General features: G+C 38.7%; 2 protein-coding genes and 1 long non-coding RNA gene across 5 annotated transcripts in view; 2 read left to right on the top strand and 1 right to left on the bottom strand.

Annotated features, from left to right (window-relative positions):
- Positions 1-798, bottom strand: part of actc1a (actin alpha cardiac muscle 1a) — a 9,285-nt gene extending 8,487 nt beyond the window's left edge. The window contains exon 1 of the mRNA XM_020604084.1: positions 729-798. The gene's annotated coding sequence lies outside the window, so the exon portion shown is untranslated. The remainder of the gene's footprint in view (positions 1-728) is intronic.
- On the top strand, positions 784-7,846 carry ak7a (adenylate kinase 7a). Of its 3 annotated transcripts, none has more exons than XM_020604080.1 (18): positions 784-968; positions 1,046-1,201; positions 1,751-1,865; positions 2,032-2,126; positions 2,237-2,347; positions 2,463-2,546; positions 2,643-2,731; positions 2,820-2,910; positions 3,137-3,214; positions 3,751-3,900; positions 4,173-4,301; positions 4,484-4,589; positions 4,863-4,991; positions 5,078-5,143; positions 5,249-5,446; positions 5,819-6,036; positions 6,213-6,368; positions 6,494-7,844. In XM_020604080.1, the coding sequence occupies exons 1-18, from the start codon at positions 885-887 to the stop codon at positions 6,542-6,544; spliced, it is 2,106 nt and encodes a 701-aa protein (XP_020459736.1). In that variant the 5' UTR covers positions 784-884; the 3' UTR covers positions 6,545-7,844. The 3 variants fall into 3 exon arrangements, with proteins under 3 accessions (XP_020459736.1, XP_020459735.1, XP_020459737.1); XM_020604079.1 differs by having other exon boundaries at positions 6,210-6,368; positions 6,494-7,842; XM_020604081.1 differs by lacking the exon at positions 4,173-4,301 and having other exon boundaries at positions 6,210-6,368; positions 6,494-7,846.
- A 741-nt stretch (positions 7,847-8,587) lies between these two features.
- LOC109962337 (uncharacterized) overlaps positions 8,588-18,908 on the top strand; it is a 29,411-nt gene continuing 19,090 nt past the window's right edge. Inside the window, exons 1-3 of the long non-coding RNA XR_002275241.1 lie at positions 8,588-8,885; positions 15,973-16,053; positions 16,762-16,911. This is a non-coding gene — a long non-coding RNA (uncharacterized LOC109962337). The remainder of the gene's footprint in view (positions 8,886-15,972; positions 16,054-16,761; positions 16,912-18,908) is intronic.

Raw genomic sequence — 18,908 nt, 5'->3', positions numbered from 1 at the left:
GGCATTCCCCTAGAGGAGCTGGAGGAAGTGTCTGGAGAGAGGGAAGTCTGGGCATCTTTGCTTAAACTGCTGCCCCCGCGACCCGGTCCCGGATAAGCGGAGGAAAATGGATGGAGATTAAGTAAATTTAGGTGGATGAATGTGTAATAGTTACAGTAAAGTACACAATTATCATCATAATCAGACCTAGCATAATTTGTAGTCCTTCTGAGACCTTACTTAACTGTGACCACATATATTTCAGGCTTTGGCCAAAATAAACAAACAAATAAATAAATAAAAAATAATGCAAGAAGACAATTTAGGAAAGCCTAGCTTACTTAACAGGCATGTAGCTATAGAGGACAAGGTATTTACAAGGAGTTTATTTTTATGCATTTTTTTTTATCTGAATTTGGGTATTAGTAGCTTCTGCTAATTCTACCATAGTACCTTAAAATGGACTGTGGATATTTTATAGGCTAATTATTACTGGAAATAATATGCACATGTCTACGTCCATAAGGGCTTTAGCATGTCTCTGTATTTTATTCTGACCATGTAGTGAAGGCTTTGAAACACCATTAAACTATGTTACTGATGTTACCATGAAGGCAAGAATATTTACAAAAAAATGTTACTGAATAGTGATTACATTTATAAAAAAAAAATCAATGTAATTCAACTACTCGTTATTCATTACAGCATTTTACGTGACACGTTACGTAAAGTAGCCCATAACGTTTCAACGTACGCATTCTCAGCTGACCATTTCATTGGTTGAGCCATAGCAACCGTATTGAGTCCATAGCAACGGCTAGCAACGAGTCGTGTTTTAGCTAACTTGTTCTAGGAATAACCTGAAGCTAATTTAGCCGTTGCTGCAAAATAGTCGCCTTTTAAAAATGGGGGACAAAAAGCAAAAAATTCGTCAGAAACGTATTTTTGTCAACGACGTCGATAGATATTCCTCCAAGCACATCGCCGAGGTAAAGTATATTGTTTATGTAAAAGGATCCTGCCACTCGCCAATTTACACTAATTTTCTGACCTACGTCAACAACAGTTTTTATCGACATGCATATCCGGGGAGGAATTTGAAGATGCCGAAGCAGAGGAGACTTTAGCCTCCCCTCGAGGTGAACCAGCTTTCCAGATAGTGGGCACTGTGTCGTCTTCCTCCAAAGACGAAACGACAGGCTTTCTACTGGAACAGTATGTGGTGAGTAAGATATTAAATCAATTCGTGTATACAAAAATGTGCTTTATTGACAAATAGGTATTTGTCAGTTTATATCTAGCCTACTGTATGGTAGATATTCTAGGTAAGCTACTGGTGGAAAGTTACAAAATAATACATCTACTCAAGCACAGTACACAGTATGACAAGTAGGTACTTTCACTATACTTGAGTTACCATTAGCATTTTATGTCACTTTATAATTTTACTGCACGTTATGAATATTGCATTTTTGTTTTTTACATTTGATAGTACTTTGGGACCATTCTATGTAATGAGTAGTTTTACTTTATATTGTTTACATATATTTTGTTAATAGTTCTCATGTATTTAGCTTAAGTAAATTTGAATGCTTGACTTTTAAGCATAATGGTGAATCTTTATGTTGTTGTTTTACTGAAGTAAATTATCTGAGTACTTCTTCCACCCCTGCAAGCATGGATTATACAGTACCACCTTTAAATTATATATATTTCTGGAAAATGAAAATGAACAACAGTTAATAGGAAGAAATACATTGTATTTTTGTAGTCACCCACTCGAGATGAGCTTCTTGAGTGCCTGCTGCAGTGTGATGTGGTGGTGTACAACATCTCAGAGAGTGGTACACAACAGCAGGTTGAAGAAGCAACATGGACAATCACAGGTAAGTGAGTGAGGTTTGCTTTTAATTTGTTGAACTGGTTTAATTATACATTGATCTCTTAAAAATAGAAGAGATCATTATCCCAGGTAATACAGTAATGTGACTAACTAAAATGTAGGGTTGTTCCTGATTACTCTATCCTCTCTGGCCTTTGTCTTTCAAACAGCCCTTCATGCTGAGTTGGAAAACTTCAAGTCTCGGAAAATGTTCATCTTAGTCTCAACAGTCATGACCAAAGCTTTGATTAAGCCACAGAACTCTGTGAGTCTGGGGAAATTTTAGGCAACTTCAGGTCTTGTGCATAGCAACTCTAGCTATTTTGGGCATGAAAAACACAAAACAAACAGTGTGATTGTAATTTCTGGCATCAGGATGAAACTGATGATCTACTCACAGAGGAAGAGTTCAAAAAAGGAAGGCCGCATCCCCGTTTCAAAAACCACAACAATCTAGAGAAACTTGTGCTCAAATTGGGTAGAGAGGTAAATTATAATCAATGAAATCAGTGTCTCTCCTAGAATATAGCAACACAAGTGTTGAAAAGTATGCAATCATAATACCTCATTTCATAATTTGTTATATTTTACAACATTACAGAACAAGTCCAAACTTACTGGTTATGTTGTAGCAAGTGGTCTTCAGTATGGAAAGGGAGAGAACCTCTTTCACTACTTTTTCAAGGTAGATATTAATGTAATATTAGTAATGTGACACAGTATACTGTATGAGTGTTTTTAGACTGTATGCATAATGAATAAAATTATCATTTTCTAACAGGTGTCTTGGTTGATGCAGTTTCCAAAGGTCCCCATATTTGGAGTGGGCACAAATCACATCCCTATGATTCACATATATGATCTTGCAGGGTGATTTTCATTAACTGTACTTCTACATAATTAATTTGTCTTTTGATTGAATTAGTGCCAAGCAGAACTGTCTCTGTTTCTTTTTCAGAGTGATCCAAAACATCATTGAACTCAGACCAAAGTCAAAGTACATTCTCGCTGTTGATGATTCCAAGAACACTTTGGAGGATATTGTAAAGGTAACCTTGGTACAAATAAGAAAATAGATGGACATGAAAGAAATGTTTAATGTATTTGTAATAAAACTACTACTGTAATGTGCTCTGGCTGATGGTGATCTGTTGCATCTTGTCTCTCTCTCTCACTCTCTCCATTTATTTCTTGTCACTCTAATATAACCTTTCTACTAAAAATAATGCTAAAAAGCGCAAGAAATAATATGAAAATCCCTGCTTAACTCTTTAGATGATAAGCGATACACTTGGGCCAGGAAAAATTAATAAATTACCAGAAGAGGACGCCATTGCCATGAAGGCTTTTCAGGTATAGTATGTTTTATTCTTATTTTAAATGAGTTAGAATCTAGTCTGAATGATTCTTCATAGTGCGTTTTGACGTCTCTCTCTGTTTTTTAATAATGACTTAGCATTTATGACTATTAACAAAGTTCTTCGCAGACAGCATCCAGCATAGAGACATTTGTACATTACGATCAAGCAACTAAATGTAGAACTGCTGCTGCTCCACAGAAAATAGTTGCAAACCTGCTTTTTGATTTTGAATTCTGAGCCAAGATTTAGTACATTAAGTCCTAGTGTTATAATCGCATGATTAAGTCACAAACCTAAAACGTTGAAAACTGGGTAAGGATAAAAAACCCTGAACTATCATTTGAGTTGTTTGCTACAGTGGCTTTAGTAGATATATGTAGATACAGGATGAAAGAAACCACCTGCTGTTGTTTGTGCTAAGAATGAAAATCTGTGTAACCTCCTCAGTGGTATATTTCTGCATACAGTATTTACCTTATAAATAATTAATATAAAACCTGCTGTGTTGATAATCCTTGACGTTGTCAGCAAGAAGAACTGGAGTATCTCAGGATCAACCTCCGCCTGGACCCTTTTATTGTAAAAGACTCCTTAAACCTTCACTGGAAATGTGAATCTGGAATGGTTGAGAACATGGAGGCCATTGTGGAGGAATACAAAAACACCAGACAGCTACTTGTGAGTGTTCAAGTCCTTCAATGAGTCACAGTCTGTAACTATTTGTTGTTGCAGCTGCTCAAAACCTGTTCAGGAACTGTGAAGAGTAGAGGTCTCTTGTTATGTATATAAAGATTTAAATATATTTAGAGAACTTTTGCTACTCTGATCTAAAGTATGCCTGGAGTCAATATGTCAAGCCATCCACAGTGACACAGTCATCTTAATAAGGTACGTTTTACCATATAAAAACTGCCACAGTTTCCTTTTTTCCATCTATTGTATGTTTGTAGCCGATTAGAATCTGCCTGGTTGGACCTCCAGCTGTGGGCAAAACCACTGTTGCACAGAAGCTCTGCAGTCATTACCAGATACCCCACATCCAGATCAAAGAGGTCATTGGGGAAAAGATTACACAGCTGGTCAGTCGGAGTAAAAATTTGCATTTCTTTTCTGATTGCTGTCACGTGACTAAGGGAAATATAGTGCCCTCGTGTGGGAGTTCTTCTTTCAAAACAAGATATGTAATGGATAGGCAGCTGCAATGTGAGGGCAACACTGTAGAAAATACACTGTTTAATGGTCATGTTTGTGTATGCTGCAGAAGGAGATAGTGAATGGAGGCAATCCTGAAGATGTCAGTGAAGACGCAGCAGCCGTTGCACAGACACAACTGGGAAATATTAACAAAAGCATGGAAATGAATGAAGGTTAGTGATAAAAACACACAGTCTTTCAGTCTGTTATAATTTCATTGTGGTTTATTAACATCATTTCAATACTTTGGATTGAACAGTGTCATATGATGTACAGTAAAAGTGAGAGAAATGTAGCTCATAATCTGTTGAACTTGTGTCGAAGGGCCATTTTAACTGAGAGTGTGTGCGATGGCTGACTAGTTTGTTGCTTGACATTGCATACACTAGATGTCTGAGAATCTTATCGTTTCTCAGTTTTTATAAACCAGTGTTTCGATCCATCAGGGCGACTGGCTGACCACCTAGTTGTTGACATTTTGCAAGAAAAGCTGAATTCAAAGCCTTGCAGGAACCAAGGATTTGTTCTTGATGGTTTCCCTAAGACCTATGAGCAAGCCAAGTTGATTTTCTTGGGTAAGCATCATCCACTGATTTAATGACCACACTACCAGGAATAGCACTTATTGCTCTAATATCTATGCTGTGCTTTTATTGTTCAGAAGAGGATGAGGAGACACAGGAGTCGAAGGTTAAAATGCCCGTGTACAACAAGGAGATCACTCCAGGTTGATAATGTACTTCTTATTGTAATTCTATACAAACTGTTTCTAAGAATTGGATGATAGATTCTGAACCAACTTACCCAAACGTTCCTGCTTTATGCTTTGCAGACCATGTTATTGCTCTAGAAGCGTCTGATGTTTTCCTGATAAAAAGAGTACAAGGACTTCCAGAAAGCATGGCAGAGAAAATGCATTTCACCCAAGATGAATTTGTTCCTCGCCTGATGAGATACAGGCAACGCAGTACTGCTGAGGAAACCCTGCTGGACTACTTCGATGAGCTTGAGATTCACCCTGAACATATTGGTAGATAGTACACATAAAACAACAGCAGGTTTCATTTCAAGCAAAAAAGAAACTAAAATTGTTACACGATAGAATAACTAATTGGTTTGTCATGTATGTTAATTCTATAGTCAGACATTTTTGGATTTATGAAGAGGATAAACATGTTGAGGTTTCTCTCAGTATTTATCCCCGTTCTTGCACCCAAAACACAGTAATTTTCCTTTTTTTGTGCCATAAATCATCATCACTTTATGCCTTAAAATACAGCAGGTTTGTTGTCCGTATAGCATCGCTGGAAACTACATAATGTGCAGAAGAGAGGTTTGTAGAAGCAGGGACTCCTAGTGATGGAGTGTTTCTTTTCAGCTTGTGCATTTTGTTCCTCTCCAGAGGTCAGTACAGATGATCCAGAGTACACAGAAGTTATAGAGAGGATTACAGAGATGGTGGGGCTTCCCAAGAACTATGGCCTGAGTCCAGAGGAGCAGGAGGAGGAGGACAGAAAGAAAGAAGAAGAGATGAAGCTGAAACTGGCTGCAGGTGCTGCTGAAAAGAAACGCAGGAATGAGGCTACACTAGCTGACATGGCTGCTCAGTATGAGGAGTGGGTAAGTAAAGTTGTAGACACGTTTCACATTTCTGCAAACTCACTAGGTACAGAAATTAAGTGGACATGCTTTTGAGGGAAGTTCTCTTTCATAAAATTCAGTATACTGATTTCTATGGAAGCAAATATAAAAAGTGATATAACCATTAATTAAATTCTTTTATGATGTTTTAGCAGAAGAATGTGTCTGAAGTGAGAAGGCAGGAGTGTGAGCTGCTTGAAGCTTGCTCCCTTCCTCTGAGGAACTACCTGATGAAATATGTGATGCCCTCGCTGACTGAGGCCATGTCAGAGTGCTGCAAGATAAAACCAGAGGACCCTGTTGACTTCCTGGTACTCCTCAGTATTTTACTTATAAACTTTTTATTCAGTAGTTCTCAGTACTTTGAAGTGATTTTCCTTTTTAAATATGAGTGAATGGATTACAGCCGTTGATATTGTGTGTTTTGTTTTTGTAGGCTGAACACCTTTTATGGAACAACCAACAAGATAAAAACTCAAATGAATGAGGAGATGCAACATGCAATATTCTGCAGTGTTTAACACGTGTGTACCCCACATTGTAATAGAAAATGTAAAGAGAGATGCATCAGTGTTGCAGGCATATGACAACTACTGTATGAAGATGTTTAGAAGGTTGTGAATTTTTCATTCCCTGTAATAGTTACTGGAAAGTCTGAGACTTCATTCATAAAACCACGAGCACATCCATACTTGAATGTGCCTTTGATTTACCTGAAGCAGAGAGGACACACATATTAGCAGTGAAAAAATTAATTTCAGGTTTTAACAAAACAGCTAAATATTAAAACTTTTCTGCAGTGAGTCATTCAGTTTACATGCTGCAGCACTAACATATATAATCCATGGTCAGTACCCCTTTTCCATACAATGACTCACCCTTTATAAAGAATTTATGAATTGGTTTTTTTCATTGTCATTTATAGGCCACTGGTAAATGTAACCTTTAAGTTTCCAGGTTGCGGAAAATTGTTGGTGAGTAATTAATTGTGAAATCTTTTGTCATCAAGAAGTAGTAGCAAAACGAGTGTTGCACAACACTTAGTATTAAAGAAAGAATACAGTATTATCACCCAGTATTAAAAATAACAAAATGGACAAGAACACAGAAGGTAGCAAAAACTACATTGCAGGTATATTGTGATATGGCATAAATATACTTGTGCTCATTTTTTGCATACTTCAGACACTAAAAATCACAATTTCAGAATGATTCACATACTCTTTTCTTCCCTAGTGTAGGACTTTGCTTGGTGTTTGTGTCAGATGTTTACGGTTTAGCCAGGTTTCCACTCATTTACAGCTGCTATCTTTTAGAGCCTCCATCTGGTCTGTGACTCACTCCCACTGTACTGTAGAGTCAGCACTTACCGGAAGAAGCACATTGACGCTGGCCTTAATCTAGCAAAGATGTAAACAGCACACTTCAGAGAGACTAATGTGCAGGGTGCTTCAATTGCAGGTGAAGCATGTGAACATTCAATCTATTCCCATGTTTCACTCAATCTTGAACAATGAAAGAGAAGTGGGAATCATCTGATACACTTAAATAAATAAGGTTGAAGCTCAGGTTTCAGCCCAACCGTCCTTTTTAAATGTACTCTTTCAACAGTAGGTGGTGCAGGTGGTCTTTCTTATTAACAGGCAAATCAGAGACCCAAATGCCTGGACTCGTGCTTGTGTAAACGTGTATAATTTACCCAAAACAAGTCAGTGCCTTTGTCATGAAATGCACTAATATTCAAGCGGTTTTGGCTTACTATGCTTTTAATAAATGAGTCTTGCTGTGCTTGTTGTTCTGATAATGTTGTAAAATGTGTCACAAAATAAGAGTGTATTGCTCTCAGTTTGTTGTGGACATTAAGGTCAAAATGGAAGTTTGGCATTTGGTTTGTAATTTGTGAGAGAGGAAATTTGGAATCCACCAGATAATTAGAAGTTGTCTGCAGGCTCACTAACATTATGTGAAAATAAATCATGGTTTTATAGGTGTTACCACAATATAAGACAAACACAGTAAATTACTATTACTTCTGTAGTGCAGACCATTTCAATGTTACTAAAGTTCTGCAAACACAGGAAAGCCATAGTGATCCATATGATTACATATTGTTAAACTACAGGTTTGTTTTTTATTTTTCTAAGACTAAAGTAATGCTGGAAGAGGAGTGTTATCGGTTTTTTTTCATTTCCCAGAATACTTGTGAACCGTGTACACCATGCAAAGCAGCAAATCAAACCATCAAAACTCCCACATGACTCATCCCCACAGGTTTTTTCACTTATTTTATCCTGACTGAGGCTAATCACATTTTCATTCACATAATCACAATTACAAGTTGCAGAAATTGTTGTATTACCACAATTTACATAGTAAGAGTTTGATTGTAGTTTATGGTAAATGATGTTTCCAAATTTGTTACAACAGCTACTGTTTTGCAAAATCTAAGTTATACAATATATGAAAGCCTAATATGAATCCTTCAAGGCCACACGACTGTTTGCATTAATCTTGCATTAGCCCTTTACCACCAGTAGATGGCGCTCCACCCCTTCCTTATTTTGCTTTACCTTGCTGCGTTGTCCCTTTAACAAACTGGCACACAGGTGGTATTTCCGGAAGTGGTCAGGCGTCCTACTGGCAGAAATAACATTAATTTAAATGTCTTTTAACGCAGTTTGTACAAGACAATCATAAACACGCCATGTTAAAAATATTTTCAACTGATGTGAACCAGGATTTGAAACATTTTGATGCATTGTTTGCCAAAAGGGAACGCAATCTTACTTCGGGATGCTAGCGGCGGGTCCTACCATGAGCAGAAGCAGGTGAGCTTTCTACTATTAAACTGTAGTTGTTTTGATGTGCATATACGAAGATTCGTTTTTTCGTATTCTATGTTGTTTCGTTGCTATCTGAGTTGAAATAAGGCTTCTACCCACACAACACGCCCGTTTTCCTCAGGCTAGCTTGTTAGCATCTATTTGAGTTCACTCTGGTTATTCCCGCAATGTTTTGTGACTTGTATTTTCACTAAATGTTTGTGTGTACTGAGAGATTAGTAGTCAACACGCTGTGTCTGACTGCATTTGTTCTTGCAACAGTAAAATTTCGATTAAGTTTGTCTTACCAATTCTAATTAGCCCAATAAATTCTTGTATAACCGTGCGTCTCCAGCCTGCGCCCCAGCGATATTACGCAAATTAGAAGTCCGGTTTCAGTTAGTTTAACATTTTCCAATTCTTGTCTCTGTCATTTTCTACGGTTAAAGAGTTTGTAAATTGAGTGTATAGTTTGATGTACCGTTTGTGTTTTATTATTCAAATGTTTTCAAAAAGTTGCATGGAGTTCTGTATACCATCACAAGCCCCCACTCATCATATAGTCAGCGTGGTTCATGAGTAACGGCTATTTTAATTTGGGTATTTGATATTAGGCATTTTTGCACCAAAAAGACAGGTGCTGTGGAAGAAGTTCAGTAGATTTTAGCCACTTGCAGTGCAACAAACTGCGATTGCTACATTATTGGCTATATATTAGCAGATTATATTGTTCATTTATACTCACTTTGATAACTCTAGTGGGAAACTCATTACAGTCCTTCAGTCCCAACAGGTAGGTAATCCACAGCTCCATAGACAAAAAGCAAGAATTTGCTTCATTGTTCAGAGAAGGGATCAGAGCCCAGAACCAAACTGACAAAACAGAATGAGTCCAGTAAGGCAGACAGGAACCAGAAGACAATATCCTGGAGCACTACAGTTGGGATGCCATCGTAGTCTGACAAAAGGCCATGAAATAAATGCCAAATAATACATTTAGGAGCTGTCTGTTGCTATCACTAGTTTATTATTGTATGATGTTAGTGGCATCAACAGCATCAGTAATAATAGCTTTAGCATCAGTTGTGAATGACAGTAATAGTACCAGTTCTATTGTCCTAGTAGCGGTCTGTCAGTCTGTCTCATGCAGAAGTTATGTTTTCATTTTCACTGATGTGTGTGTTGATTCTTGTAGGAAATATGTTGTCACCCTCTCCATACCATAGGTCATCTACTAACTACAGCAAATGTTAAAGGAAAAGGAAACGGCATTTCTAGTTACTCCTGTAAAATTGCCCATGGTGCCAAGTGGTCTGCACTGTGTGTGTGTGTGTGTGTGTGTAAGAGTCAGAGTGAGGTTTATGGTGGTTTCAGTTTACTGTGTTGTTTAACATGCCAGGCTTTCATTCACAATAACTTCTACCACCCTTGTGGTGGTCTCTCTCTCTCTCTCTCTCTCTCTCTCTCTCTCTCTCACACACACACACACACACTCACATGATGGAAACTGCATATGCCACCCACATGGTGGTCACCCTAACATCTGCTGATGGTTGAAAATGTCAGAAGAGGACCACACACACCCCTGTATCCAAAAAGCTCTAGGTGGACAGAGAGAAGTGTAGTGAACCTTCCTAGTGTTTGGCATTATAAGGCTTCTACCCACACAACACGCCCGTTTTCCTCAGGCTAGCTTGTTAGCATCTATTTGAGTTCACTCTGGTTATTCCCGCAATGTTTTGTGACTTGTATTTTCACTAAATGTTTGTGTGTACTGAGAGATTAGTAGTCAACACGCTGTGTCTGACTGCATTTGTTCTTGCAACAGTAAAATTTCGATTAAGTTTGTCTTACCAATTCTAATTAGCCCAATAAATTCTTGTATAACCGTGCGTCTCCAGCCTGCGCCCCAGCGATATTACGCAAATTAGAAGTCCGGTTTCAGTTAGTTTAACATTTTCCAATTCTTGTCTCTGTCATTTTCTACGGTTAAAGAGTTTGTAAATTGAGTGTATAGTTTGATGTACCGTTTGTGTTTTATTATTCAAATGTTTTCAAAAAGTTGCATGGAGTTCTGTATACCATCACAAGCCCCCACTCATCATATAGTCAGCGTGGTTCATGAGTAACGGCTATTTTACTTTGGGTATTTGATATTAGGCATTTTTGCACCAAAAAGACAGGTGCTGTGGAAGAAGTTCAGTAGATTTTAGCCACTTGCAGTGCAACAAACTGCGATTGCTACATTATTGGCTATATATTAGCAGATTATATTGTTCATTTATACTCACTTTGATAACTCTAGTGGGAAACTCATTACAGTCCTTCAGTCCCAACAGGTAGGTAATCCACAGCTCCATAGACAAAAAGCAAGAATTTGCTTCATTGTTCAGAGAAGGGATCAGAGCCCAGAACCAAACTGACAAAACAGAATGAGTCCAGTAAGGCAGACAGGAACCAGAAGACAATATCCTGGAGCACTACAGTTGGGATGCCATCGTAGTCTGACAAAAGGCCATGAAATAAATGCCAAATAATACATTTAGGAGCTGTCTGTTGCTATCACTAGTTTATTATTGTATGATGTTAGTGGCATCAACAGCATCAGTAATAATAGCTTTAGCATCAGTTGTGAATGACAGTAATAGTACCAGTTCTATTGTCCTAGTAGCGGTCTGTCAGTCTGTCTCATGCAGAAGTTATGTTTTCATTTTCACTGATGTGTGTGTTGATTCTTGTAGGAAATATGTTGTCACCCTCTCCATACCATAGGTCATCTACTAACTACAGCAAATGTTAAAGGAAAAGGAAACGGCATTTCTAGTTACTCCTGTAAAATTGCCCATGGTGCCAAGTGGTCTGCACTGTGTGTGTGTGTGTGTGTGTGTAAGAGTCAGAGTGAGGTTTATGGTGGTTTCAGTTTACTGTGTTGTTTAACATGCCAGGCTTTCATTCACAATAACTTCTACCACCCTTGTGGTGGTCTCTCTCTCTCTCTCTCTCTCTCTCTCTCTCTCTCTCTCTCTCTCACACACACACACACACACTCACATGATGGAAACTGCATATGCCACCCACATGGTGGTCACCCTAACATCTGCTGATGGTTGAAAATGTCAGAAGAGGACCACACACACCCCTGTATCCAAAAAGCTCTAGGTGGACAGAGAGAAGTGTAGTGAACCTTCCTAGTGTTTGGCATTGTGATAACACACACACACACACACACACACACATTTAACCAACCTGTGTTTAACAGCAGTGTTTGCTTTTGTTGGATAAAGAAGCTAACATAGCAGTCTAACCTTGCATGCAGACATGCTTCACTGTGCATGTAAACCAGTCACCCGCAGTGGCTCCAACAGGTCAGTCCTCCTGAGTTTCATCCAACTTGTTGCAGCTGTGTTTCTGGTGAAGGTGTGATTTTTCTAAATTATGTTGCCCATGCCCAGTCAGATTACAGATTACAGCCTTGTAACCAACAACATTTATTACAGTACCTGGTAAATAGCCCAGTAATGGAATATTATGAGACACGATAACTGTTTAATGGCCCTAAGATTTGCTTTGAAATTGACCTTTGAATCATCACAGTGTTCTAAGAGGGAAATCTTTCAAATTGTACCTTTTAAAAGTCTTTATAGGTTAAACAATGTTGTATGAAGCCTTTAGTGTCTCTAGAGGGAGATGTTTGGAATTCCTTTGTTAAAAACTGTCCAAATTGAATCTGTCAGTGTTTTACATCTGCAGTGCTAAATCACTACAGGAGACTTGGGATTACTGAAGCTTTCAAAGACACCTGGCACCTAAATATTTATTATTCTCAAATTCAATAATTGGTTCAATCATCAAAGTGCCAGAGTCTTAAAAAGAATATAATAATAAATCAGGCCTGGAGAGTTGAATGGTCAGGACATATATGATACAATTACAGTATCATCTGTTCAAATCTGTTGCTGCATTTCATATCTATACTGTTGAAGTGCTAAAAAATAAAATAAAAAAAAAATAAAATAGACAATAATAGTAATGATAGGGCTGCTTGTCTGAGCCACGGGGTTCATTTTGGTTTGACAAAAACAAAAAATATTTACACAGTATAAAACAAATGCACTATTGTGGATACAAACTCAGCTGTGTCATCTAATACATGCATAGGAATTATCTTTTGTACTTAGTGGAGGGAGGATCTTTAAGTTTAAACTGTTAAAACAAAAAGAAACTATCCACTGTGTTGCCATTAAGATTTCATAAGCTATAAATTTTTGTTAGTCAGTTCGAATAGTTTTTGTTCCCATTTTATGACGGATGACAGATTTATTAAGGATGTGCAGCTAACAAGTAGCAGGTGATGTCCTGTAGTGAACATCTGTCGGATCATTTTTCCTTTCAGTATGTGCCTTTTTGTGTTGTCTGCACATGTGGCTTGTGCATCACATGTTTTATGATTGTATGGATATTTACCGTAAAAGCTCCAGGGAAGTTTTGCATAAATCAGCTCTGACCCCCTCATTTACTTCACTCAATGTCAAATTAAATACTTGATGTAAATATGGTAAACAAATGTGACCCTGAGGGAGATTGTTGAAATAGATTAGATGAACACCACATTACTGTTGCTGAATATTTGAATGCTGTACAGTAATAGATGGATAGTGAAATCTAATGAACCAGTAATAGATCTATCACAAACTGTCTGCATTCTTGTGTTTCCATGCTAAAAATACTAGTTCTTCTGTTTGAGGATATGTGATTTTCACTGTGTATTGCCCAGTTGCTAGTTCTTCTGTTTGAGGATATGTGATCTTCACTGTGTATTGTGCACCCCCAACATAATGGTTTAAATCACGCATAGCCAGTCATTTAGGATGTCTTTGTCAGTGTAATAAAGCCTTTCTGGGTCGGACAAAGGACAACATTCTTTTGGAGCATCAGCTAGAGTAGAGGAAGTGTCATGAGCTTAACTCGTGACTTCTCTAGGGTACACAAGGCCCTCAATCACAAATAGAAATATCTGAGCAGTTTCCAAATGCTAATCGGGGCCAGCTCTACTGAGGCCTCACGTGATGGAGGAGAGATTCCTGACAGTCCCTCAGAGGAATGTTTGAACAGCAAGAAATACTGGATGAAGGAAAATTTGATGTGTGATGCAACACAGAGAATTGCCTGCAGAAAAGGGCTCAGGTTGGCTTTCCTTTAGCCAAGCTGCGCAGTAGATTATCTGTGGGTATCCATTATCCTGAGGAATAAAAGGGTCTTCTGGATATGAATGCTTTGAGCTCTTAAGAATTTCATTATGTATTTAGACTTAGGCCTAAATACTGTCATGGCTGCCTTCAGGACAATCTTTTTACATGAGTGTATGTAAAGGAAAATGTCATGTAGGTGGATGTGTGCATGCATGTTTGTGACATTATAAGCATCCCATAATTTTCTCTTATTGCCTCTGGGACCCCTGACTCCTACAAACCACTTGTACAGCTGCTTTCATGACATTTGAGACCGGGACACATTCACAGCTTGGCCATAATCTGTTTCCCATGGAAATGGAAATAGTCGACTGTGCTGAAATACATTTGTGACATAAAGTGGCTGTTTGTTGTATCTTGCTGCATCTGTTTTGCACCCAAAAGTGCCGTTTTACTACTGTTCTTCATCAGTATATACTACATGTGCAGTGCATTTACACTATGCAGTACATAGTGTTCTGACTCCAGCACCTAGAAAACATCACATTTGACCGCACACAACTAAACATGGTGTATTGTTTATTCTTGTATGATCACAATGACCAGAAATCCACTAAGTGTGGTACAGTAAATATTTGATCCCATTGCTTTTTGACCATTTGTTGATGAGCACCAGATTGTGCAAACTGTCAAAAGTATTTTGTGGGTAAAATGTAAATGGATGTTTTCAGATGATGACAAAGCAGAAGAGAAATATGTGTTTACTTCAATAACCAAATTGCAGGTTTTTAATGTTGAGAAACTGTCACGACTCGTCCTCTCGGTTACCACAGCTGTCTCCCAAGTGAGTCCTGCAGGACTCGTACACAATTTGGGCTGTTTTACCGAATGAGAGAAGCAATGAGAGAAAACCCACCAACCCACAACAAGACAACTGTCACACTGCTGCTAAATTACAATGAAGAACTTTAGCTGTTATATTCAAACTGGTTGTTTGTTGAGGCAGGAGACAGAAGGTGAATGACAAATGTAGTTCATACACAGAACATCTCTATTTGCATCTCTGTAAGAGGGGATCAGAGGAGCAGTTTCCATCTTAATGACAAAATCCAGGGACTTTACCTCTCAACAGGTAAAAACAAATGCTGTTTGGGAATTTGATCCTTAAACCTACATATTTGCAGAGTTGTTGACACCGAATTGGACAAGAGTTTCACTAAATGAAGATTTGGACTGTTTGTGTTCTTCTTTTTTCGGTTGTTCCCGTTAGGGGTCGCCACAGCGAATCATCTGTTTCCACCTAACTTTATCCTCGGCATCCTCTACTCTCACCCCAGTTTAGCTTCATGTCCTCTTTTAGCACATCCATAGATCTCCTCTTTGGCCTTCCGCTTGACCTCTTGCCTGGCAGCTCCATCTCAAAACATCCTTCTACCAATATAACCACTATCCCTCCTCTGCACATGTCCAGACCATCTCAATCTGGCCTCTCTGACCTTGTCCCTAAAACAGCCGACCTGAGCTGTCCCTCTGATGTGCTCATTCCTAATCCTGTCCATCCTGGTCCTTCCTAAAGAGAACCTTAACATCCTCATCTCTGCTACCTCCATCTCTGCCTCTTGTCTTTTCCTCACTGCTACAGTCTCTAACCCATACAGCATAGCTAGTCTCACTACTGTCTGTGGGGAAAAATGCACAAATCACATTTATTGCATATTTTGTCTAGAATTTGAAGTTTTTGTGTAATGTTCAGATTTTTTACACATTTTTACACAATTAAAAAAAAAAACCTCAAACACATGGTTATAATAATACCAGACCTTATTTTTCATCAAGCAAATAAACTTGTAATACTTTGTCTCTGTATAACTGTGTGGTAATTTATTGAAATATTTGAATTTCAGAGCATCTGCAGGAAGCCATTTTGCAAGTAAATGAGTTCTCCCCTGGTGAAATACAGCAGTGGAACTGGGATGCTGCTCAAGGTAAACGGGTGTAAAGTGAAAATTGCAAGTTTGTATTATGCATAAGCTTTTGTGCACTTTCTCCCCAATGCAGTCTGTATCATATGTAAGGAGAACTGAGTATAACATTTAGCCTGTGAAATCTGACATAAGCACACAGAGCTCAGGAAGGCGGTGTCCTCCCATAGTGGCTTTAACACTGTGTGGGCTGTGGCAGCAGGCCAGGGATCACTAGTGCTTCTTGCTGCTGCTTCACTTCCACAAATAAGTGAGACAATACAACAATAAACATGCCTGGTTCAAGATCTGATTTGATACTTTTGGACATGCATAATTGTTTTCTCTCTAAGAGTTGCATGAAAATACTGATATTACTCTCATCTGTGTTAAGTATGGAGAGCTGAGAGGTGATTAACATAGCTTAGCATAAGGACTGGGAACCTGGCTCTCTCCACAGCTCAGCTAACAGCACCTCTAAAGCTAACTTAACATTTTGTATCATATTTGTCTTACAGAAACAGAAATGTTAAAGTAATGATTTCTGGGGAATTGGCCTACATGTAACAATTTCTTGACAAATAAAAATTAATCCAGCTGGCCAGCACTTCTGTGCACTGTCTCAGAGGTAGCACTAGTTTCCTGGCAATCCCACTGTATATCAGGAAGTCAGCTAACTCTCAGCAAATAGTAATTTCTGCCCTTTTGTTTGTGTGTGAATTAAACAAAAAGAGGTGCTGGCAGGCAGGATTCAGACGGCTCCTCGTGACTTTGCAGACATACTCATGCACTGAGCTGCAGCTCTCACAGCCTCCTCACAGCCTCGTCACATCAGTCACTGCCAACAGAAAGCCTCAAGACTGATGACTCGGGGTTCTAAAGGTCTGTACTAGCCTTTTTTCATGTCTGAAGCAGAACTGCTTACACATACAGTAAAGTATTCACCATCTTAAAAGTACACTGTACAGAAAGCGTGTAGTCACTCCACACTTCCAACTCAACATTGAAAACGGCAATGAAGCACTAAAGAATCAATACAGGCTTCCTCCTATGTGAGCAGTACTCACACCTCAACAACAAAATAAACGGATTATCTTTTAACCATAAAGATTAATATTGTTTAATTTTAAAGCAGCATTTTGGGGTCTCACTCCGACATTATGTGGACTTTGTACTAGGGACTTGGCACAGTAAAGTCTGCTTTTTAGATTTTTAGTGATGTGAAAACAGTAAAGTTTGGGGCTGTATAACAAAAGCAGTGAGCTGAAAGATGAAAAATGTGGCATAAAACTGAGGGGAACCGCAGAGAAAGAGTGATAATTCTTTGTGATTTATTACTACATTACATCTTGTCATTTGACTTGCTGTTATTATAAAAATATTAGTGCAGTTTAAGCACAAGGGTATCAGATAAGGAAATGCTTATGAATTGCTTTTGGAACCATCATCATTTTGGGAGGCAGTGACTTGCACTTATTGGCAGCAGTACAGTATGTTATCACTCCCATAGGCACAGCAGGAAACGTTCTTCATATGAATCATGGTCCTATATGTTTTCCTTGCTGATTCAATACACACATTGCAGCAGGTGTGATTCTCTGTCCTCACCCATATACAGAATAACAATTACCTGGGCCAGAGTGAAAGGCCAAGTATGTTTGTACAGCTGTCTACATAATGAGCTCTTTGGGGACCTGTCAAGTCAATAGTTAGCTAACGTCTAAAATTGTATGGGTGTGTTTAGGTTTGGTCATGTCTCTTTGTGCCCGGCTGATTTAATGTCATTAAGACTGAAAATACACAACTTGACCTTGGAATTAAAGTGATAGTGAGGGCTGGGAGAAAGTATGATTTTTAAAAGAGGGATATGAAGAAGGGAGAAAAATGACAAGATCAAAAGCTCAAGATCAAATGGGTTTGCAAAATATACAGTATCATTTGAGAGACTGTGAAAATGGAAAAAGTCTTGAAGGGGCACCTTTCTGTTGGACCAGAAACAAAATGACTTCACAATTCATCATGGTGATGAAGTAAGGTCATATAGTTTTTTGTTTTCTGTTTAAATCGGTGTAGAAGAACATTTGGGGAACATTCCAGTGCTCCTCTATGTTAGTGGGCATGCAGACTGTGTGGTAAAAAGCAACTCCCTGCTGTTTTTCAGCAAGGGGCTGCATTGGTCTGGGGGTGAGGGTTTGCAGAGGGAGTGTGTTGTAGGCGTGTACAATACAGCCTTGTTGTAATGAGTCCTGCATGTGTGGCTGTGGCCCAGTTCGACAGTGAATAGCAGTGCTCATGCTAACAAGGTAAACAGTCTTCTTTCCAGGGGTGTCCACGTTCTGACCATCCCCAATACATGATTGGTCAATGCAGCACCTCTGCCAGATGACGTCACTGTCTGGTGCGGCAAAGGTTTAACCAGATCCAGAGCTGCTTGGTAGTCTGTGTGGGAGATTTTTATGTTATACAACCTTCAGGTTAATTAAATCATTTTAGACACATTTTATACCCAAGCCTCCAAAGTTAAGACGTACTGTAGCTCCTTTTCAGACCCACCAAAAAGATGGAAGAGGTTTTCATCTGACAGTAACCCCTGATGGAGATTTCTGGTTTTTCCAGTCAAAGCAGCTTGTTTACAGGAGTCTAGGACTAAAGATCCTGAGCCACTATATTAACTGTAAGTAGAGACCTTAAAACCCCTGTTCTGGTGACCTCTGGCAGTTTAAAACATCTCAAATATATCTTGAAAGTAAGTGTGTGGTATACAGGGCTAACCAAAATTAAGAAGTAATCCCTGCCAGTTTAAACAGGCATCAGTTCCTCTGCCCCTTTTCCCATATTACCCAAGAAAACCATAGTTTGATTAGGACTGTTGCTAAAAC

The sequence above is a fragment of the Monopterus albus genome, unplaced genomic scaffold (genome assembly GCF_001952655.1).
Source record: "Monopterus albus unplaced genomic scaffold, M_albus_1.0 scaffold63.1, whole genome shotgun sequence".
In the NCBI taxonomy this organism is placed as follows: Eukaryota; Metazoa; Chordata; class Actinopteri; order Synbranchiformes; family Synbranchidae; genus Monopterus; species Monopterus albus.
This window is presented reverse-complemented; position numbering and strand designations above follow the sequence as displayed.